Source organism: Bombina bombina, chromosome 6, assembly GCF_027579735.1.
Source record: "Bombina bombina isolate aBomBom1 chromosome 6, aBomBom1.pri, whole genome shotgun sequence".
In the NCBI taxonomy this organism is placed as follows: Eukaryota; Metazoa; Chordata; class Amphibia; order Anura; family Bombinatoridae; genus Bombina; species Bombina bombina.
The window spans coordinates 358,764,910-358,772,583 of record NC_069504.1 but is presented as its reverse complement, the minus strand read 5'-3'; the positions used below and the strand labels follow the sequence as shown (position 1 = coordinate 358,772,583).

The following is a 7,674-nucleotide window of genomic DNA, read 5'->3' as shown; positions in this document are numbered from 1 at the left end:
ACTGCATAAAAAAGCCAATAAAGAGTGCCTAATACTACATAAGCTGAATTTTAATCAACCTTTTTAAGAAAACATATAAAAACATATATACTGTATAAAAAAAGTGTCTTAAAAAAAGGACATAATACAAAAAAAAGAGTGTTTAAAACAAAGTAAAGAGTGACAAACACGCCTAATGTCTACAAGAAAATAAAGAGTGCCTAATTAAGACAGCAAAAAACAAAGTTAATAAGAAACCGTAAAAAACATATATACTGCATAAAAAGGCAATCAAGAGTGCCTAATACTACATAAGCAGCATTATAACAAACTTTTATAAGAAAAAATATATATACTGTATAAAAAAGCCCACAAAGAGTGCCTAATACTAATAAACCGTAAAAAAACATATATACTGCATAAAAAACAAGTGTATAAAAAAGTGCATAATAAAAACAAAGTAAAGAGTGACAAACACGCCTAATGTCTACAACAAAATAAAGAGTGCCTAAGACTGCATTAAAAAAAAAAAAACACTGCCAAAAAGAAAATAAAAAGTGTATAAAACAAAGTAAAGAGTGCATAAGACTTTGTTAAACAAAATAAAAATTGTCCTAACATTGCCTAATACAAAAAAAAGACAGCCGATCTAACAAAGAGAGTGCCTAAAAGACTGCCTAAAACAAATAAAGACACTGCATAAACTGCATAAAAAAGAAAATAAAGAGTGCCTAATACTACATAAGCTGAATTTTAATCAACCTTTTTAACAAAACATATAAAAACATATATACTGTATAAAAAAAGTGTCTTAAAAAAAGGACATAATACAAAAAAAAGAGTGTTTAAAACAAAGTAAAGACTGACAAACACGCCTAATGTCTACAAGAAAATAAAGAGTGCCTAAGACTGCATGAACCAAAATTAAGACAGCAAAAAACAAAGTTACTAAGAAACCGTAAAAAACATATATACTGCATAAAAAGGCAATCAAGAGTGCCTAAAACTACATAAGCAGCATTATAACAAACTTTTTGAAGAAAAAATATATATACTGTATAAAAAAGCCCACAAAGACTGCCTAATACTAATAAACCGTAAAAAACATATATACTGCATAAAAAAAAAAATTATAAAAAAAGGGCATAATAAAAACAAAGTAAAGAGTGACAAACACGCCTAATGTCTAGAACAAAATAAAGAGTGCCTAAGACTGCATTAAAAAAAAAAAACACTGCCAAAAAGAAAATAAAAAGTGTATAAAACAAAGTAAAGAGTGCATAAGACTTTGTTAAACAAAATAAAGATTGTCCTAACATTGCCTAATACAAAAAAAAGACAGCCGATCTAACAAAGAGAGTGCCTAAAAGAATGCCTAAAACAAATAAAGACACTGCATAAACTGCATAAAAAAGAAAATAAAGAGTGCCTAATACTACATAAGCAGCATTATAAAACATTTATTAAAAAAAAAATATATATACAACATAAAAAAGGCAATAAAGAGTGCTTAATACTACATAAGCAGCATTATAACAAACCTATTTAAAAAAACATATATATACAGCATAAAAAAGGCAATAAAGAGTGCCTAATAATAATAAACCTTAAAAAACATATATACTGCATAAAAAAAAGTAACTACAAAGACGTGCATAAAAAAAAAAAAAATATTTAAAACAAACTAAAGACTGCTGCATAAACATAAAAATAGAAGAATGCCTCCTAAAAGAATTTTAACACAGGAAGATGCAGAAAACGTTAAACGCAGAAGAAAAGAAACTCAACGTATACGACGGACACATATGACTGAACAACAAAGGGTAATTCTACGCAAAAAGGATTCTTCAAAAAAACGCATTTGTAGGGCCAATATGACTGCTCAGGAAAAATGTGTCCAACTGGACATGCAAAGATCACGTTCTGCTGCACGTAGAAAAAAAAAAAAAAAAAGTACTAACATCACTATCACTAATCAATATAACAAAAGTTATAACCATTCACTATTTAATGAAGACAATGTTCCGATGCACACATGTGGTCAACTTAATGTTTATTGCACATTTTGCATGGCAAAGCATTTTCCAGAGGAACAACCAAGCGATAAGCTTTTTAATAAATGCTGCAATAAAGGAAAAATAACATTACCTCATATACAAATTTCACCACTGATCCAACAACTAATGACTGGACAACACACACATTCAAATAATTTTATGCAAAATATCCGTTCTATAAATAGTGCATTGGCGTTTGCATCAATGGGAGCAAACATTGCACCACCTCCAGGATATGGCCCATACTGTTTTAGAATAAATGGCCAAATTTATCACCGATCTGGTGCTTTGCATCCAGAAAATGATGATCAACGCAAATTTGCACAACTCTACATTTTGAGTCCTGAGGAAGCTGCGGACCAACGAGCAGCACTAAAAGAAAATTCAGGATGTCACATTGAACTTTTGAGGGAGTTAAGTTCATATATGTGTCAGTATAACCCTTTTGCAAAAGCATGTAAAATGCTCTATGAGGTAGAGCAAGAATGCATCCATGAAGCATCTTTAAATGGAGTTCAAAATTCTAAAGTTTCAATGGTAATTCTGCAGGACAGAACATCAGATTACCGAAGATATAACGTACAAAGAGTTAATGAGGTTGCTGTTATTTTCCAAAATTCTGATGGTGAACCTCCTCTTGAACGTGACCTTCTTATTCATTGCCGATCTACAGATCAAACAAAAAAAACTGAAAGAATAAGTGTTTTAGATCCTAATCTTGAACCATTGCTGTATCCTTTGTTGTTTCCATATGGGGACCAAAGTTGGGGTTCCAATATTGCTCTTAACTACAGGCCAACATCAATTAGTGATGTACAAAGAAGAGTAACCACCAATCCAAGGATAAGAGTTAGCCAAATGAAATACTACTCTTACAGAATTTCAATTAGGGATCAATTCAATCCTTTCCTTAGTGCTGGCAAGTTGACGCAGCAGTACTTTGTTGATGCTTATGTCAAGACTGAGGCCAACAGACTCAACTATATCCGTCAAAATCAATCTAATCTTCGCATTGAAAAATATACAGGATTAATGGATTACATTCAAAGTGAGGCTGCTGCACAGGGCCTGATGCCTGGTAAAGCAGTTATTTTGCCATCATCTTTTCAGGGAAGTCCACGAAATATGGCCCAAAACTACCATGATGCTATGGCCATTGTTAGAAAATATGGAAAACCGGATTACTTCATCACCATGACCTGCAACCCTAAATGGCCTGAGATACTTGATAACCTATTAGAAGGTCAAGCAGTGGAGTTCAGACCAGATTTGGTAGCAAGAGTTTTCAATCTCAAATTAAATTCTCTTTTGAATGATATCTTGAACAAACATGTTCTTGGAAGTCCTTGCGCAAAAGTGCATGTAATAGAGTTTCAAAAAAGAGGATTACCACATGCTCATATCCTTTTAATATTGAAAGCCGAAGACAAGCCAAATGATGCTGAAACCATTGACACTTTTATATCAGCTGAAATTCCTGATGAACAGATTTATCCAAGACTACATGCTATTGTAATAAAGCATATGATACATGGTCCATGTGGAGAACATAATTTAAATTCTCCATGCATGGTTGATGGTAATTGCAGCAAGAATTTTCCAAAAATTTTTCAAAAAGAAACTTTAATTAATGTTGATGGATATCCGCGATATCGTAGACAAAAAAATGACACCACTGTAATTGTCAAAGGGAAAAAAATTGACAACTCATGGGTAGTTCCATATAGCCCATACTTCTGCTTGAAATACAACTGCCATATAAATGTAGAGAGTTGTGTTTCTGTTAAAAGTGTTAAATATCTCTTCAAATATGTATATAAAGGTTACGATTGTGCAAATATTTCAATTAACGAACATAATACACTACAGCATGATGAAATTCAAAATTTTTTGGACACAAGATATGTCAGTGCTCCTGAAGCTGTTTGGAGGTTGTATGGTTTTTTGATGCACCATCAAACACATACAATAATAAGACTTCAAGTTCATCTTCCAGGCGAACAAGATGTATATTTCCATAATGAAAACGTACAATTAGCTGCAGAAAAGGCACAAGACAGGGATACCACTTTGACAGCATACTTTAAGTTGAATGTGGATAATAATGCGGCACGTGAACTTTTTTACTCTGACATTCCTCAACATTTTGTATTTGATGTAAAAAACCGTAAGTGGAATCCAAGACAAAGAGGAGCAGATACAACAATTGGCAGATTGTATAATGTAAATATTTCATCAGATTTGGAGAGATTTTGTTTGAGGTTATTGCTCTTGCACTTAAAAGGAGCAATATCCTTTAAGGACTTACGAACTGTTAATGGACAAGTTTGTCACACATTCAAAGAAGCTGCCCAAAAGCTTTCACTTTTAGATGACGACGCTACATGGGATCTTACACTTAACGAATCAGCATCTCAACAAATGCCTAAACAAATGAGGGAACTGTTTGCTTATTTGTGTATATTTGTTGTCCCACCTAATGTCCCACAACTCTTTGAAAAATACAAACATGATCTTTATGAAGATTATTCACGTCATGAAGACCACATTGATGATTGCAAAAGTTGCAAAATTTGGCATTAACAGATATTCAAAATGTTCTCATATTGCATAGTAAACGTTGTGAAGATTTTGGACTACCCAATCCATCAAACTTCATTCCAGAAATGCAATTCAACTATGTTACACACTTGGAAGCCCAAGTTGGAGCACAACTTCAAGAAGCATTAAACATCGAGCAAAAAGCTGCATTTGACAATGTAATGTCTGCAATTGATAATGAAAATTTACCACACAGATGTTTTTTTATTGATGGACCTGGTGGAAGTGGCAAGACTTATTTATATAAAACATTATTGAGTACTTTACGTGGACGCACAGATGGAGTTCTTCCTGTTGCCTCTACAGGAATAGCAGCTAATCTCCTTGATGGTGGCAGAACTTACCATTCACAGTTTAAGCTTCCAATTCCATTACTGGAAACATCAACATCAAATATGAGAATGACTTCAAAAGATGCAGAGTTCATACGTAATGCTAAATTGCTTATTTGGGATGAGGCCTCAATGACACCCGGTATAGCTCTAAAATGTGTAAATAACCTTCTTCAGGAAATTATGCAGAACAATAAGCCATTTGGTGGAAAAGTTATACTCCTTGGTGGAGACTTCAGACAAACACTCCCAGTTCTTCCTCATTGCAATAGAACTGCTATTGTGGAAGCTACTATAAAGTTCTATGATCACTGGGATAAATTTAAAATTTTAAAATTGAAGAATAATGTGCGTTCAGTGGATCCAGAATTTAGCAATTGGCTACTAAAATTAGGACAGGGTTCATTAAATAATTCAGAGGGCCTTCCTGAGGATTTAGTTGAGATCCCTTCCAAATTAATATGCAATGATTGTATCATATCTGAAATTTTTGGAAAAAAAATTCTTCCATCTGATCTTCACAGTTTTTCAAAAAAGGCCATTTTGTGTACGAAAAATTGTCATGTTGATCAAATCAATGAGCATGTATTAAATATACTCGATGGTGAGGAAAAAATATATCTGAGTTCAGATTCAATTGATGATCAGACAGATGAAGATGCACAAAACTATCCCATAGAGTTTCTAAACGAATTAGCTCCATCAGGAATGCCTCTTCATAAGTTAAAAATAAAATTGGGAAGTATTATTATGTTGCTCAGAAATCTGAACACAAAAAAAGGTCTGTGCAATGGAACAAGATTGATAGTTAAAGATCTTAAGCCAAATCTATTAATTGCAGAAGTACTCACAGGAACAGCAAAAAAACAAATGGTGTTTATTCCGAGAATAGATTTAGCCCCTGCCAACACTGAACTACCATTCATTTTACGAAGGAGACAGTTTCCAATCAAACTTGCATTTGCAATGACCATCAACAAATCACAAGGTCAAACGTTAGACAAAGTAGGAATATTTCTTCCAGAACCAGTATTCAGTCATGGACAACTTTATGTTGCAATGTCTCGAGTTCGTACATCATCTGATGTCAAAATTAAGATACTTCAAAGTTCAAAGCAAGGAAAGATATTACCAAACAGTGATAACATTTATACAAAAAACATTGTTTATAAAGAAATATACTTTAAATAAATAAATAAGTTGTGTATTTTTAATTAGTTAGAAGTAATTTTGTATTATTTAGAGCAACAATATTATTCATGTACAAATTAAACTTTATTTTAATTTAATTTACTAAAAATAAAAATATGACTTTATGTCTACTTTAATGTTTATATCTTATGTTATTTTTTTGAATAACAAAAAAAAAAATATATTTGGCCCGTGTACACGGGCTTTAACACTAGTTTTATATATTTGTTTTATAAGTTATTGTGGATTAAAATATATTGATAGGGTGATTTGCTACACTGCAGACATTCCAAGACCTTGTAGCATAATATATTTGAAATGCACATAAGTTAAGTTGCTTTTTAATTTGAACATATTTGAATATGTGTTTAGGGTTCTTGTTGAATTTAATTGACTGATGGTATTAATGAGTAGTTTGATATGAGTGAGTAGAATGATTTGAGTATATTATTATTTAATATACTGAAATCACAGTTTAATAGGAAACTAAACTGGGAGCTAATGTTAAACAAATTTTGTAAGATTGGTACATTCCAAAATTGCTCTCAGAGTAACCTAACAGGCCATTGTATTATTGTACCAAATATGAGCAGATATGGTCATTTCAAATGATAGGAAGTAAGGATGCCAGCAAATTCTGGTATATCAGATTCCATAACCTCTGGTTTGTGGGTCACAGTTAGAGATTGTTACTTAAAGGTAATGTATATGCAACCAATTACATGGTTAAAATATTAGTGTTTATCTAACTTATAAATTGCAACACCAGACTTTACTTCTATATAATAATTGTTTTTGGCTATCAGTCTATTGTATACTTTATAGCCAGTAATTCACCCCTACTGTGCAAATACAGATGAAGTATTCTAATTAGAAAAAATATATGAATAAGGAAAATATATATTTAAAGGCAATATTTACATAGTATGCTTAAATAGGAAATGACATGGACCAGGGGTTTTGAATTGTGTTATTAATATCCCTAAGCATGTTATTATTTAATTGTAATCAAATCTGAGAATATGTGGTTTAACTATATGGAATGAGCAATTGATTAACCATCTGTGTACAACAGTGACAGACAGAATCCTGATGATAGAGGCAAGAGATGAGACAGTTTATTTTATGGATTGCTTCATAAGCTCAGATCACAACTAAAATTCTCTTTGTTAATATTCATCATATATTATTATATGTATAAAACTATCTTGTTCTCTTTGAGCCTTTTTTCTTTGCCATGAAAAAATTTACATGTCAAATCTATATTTCAAAAGTTCGAAATCTCACCTCAATCTCAAGAATACATCCAACTTTCGCCTGTAATTAGAAAGTACATTTTTTTATTTAAGCACATTTTATAATACAATAAATACAAAAGTTCACCTAATTCATATTTATAACATGGTACATAACATTAAAACATAGCATTTGTGTGTGATATATAAAACAAGATCTTACCAGTAATTCTTTCAGCTCTTTATAAATTTCATTGTTTAGCTCATTATTGTCCTGTA

The 7,674-nt window shown here is 31.8% G+C and overlaps 2 protein-coding genes across 2 annotated transcripts in view; both read left to right on the top strand.

Moving 5' to 3' along the window:
• Positions 1 to 438: 438 nt before the first annotated feature.
• LOC128664429 (uncharacterized) lies at positions 439 to 4,619 on the top strand. The gene has a single exon (XM_053719260.1). The coding sequence runs from the start codon at positions 1,698 to 1,700 to the stop codon at positions 4,617 to 4,619; it is 2,922 nt and encodes a 973-aa protein (XP_053575235.1). The 5' UTR covers positions 439 to 1,697.
• An 83-nt stretch (positions 4,620 to 4,702) lies between these two features.
• LOC128664428 (ATP-dependent DNA helicase pif1-like) overlaps positions 4,703 to 7,674 on the top strand; it is a 64,364-nt gene continuing 61,392 nt past the window's right edge. Inside the window, exon 1 of the mRNA XM_053719259.1 lies at positions 4,703 to 6,107. Coding sequence (XP_053575234.1) covers positions 4,703 to 6,107 — 1,405 coding nt within the window. The remainder of the gene's footprint in view (positions 6,108 to 7,674) is intronic.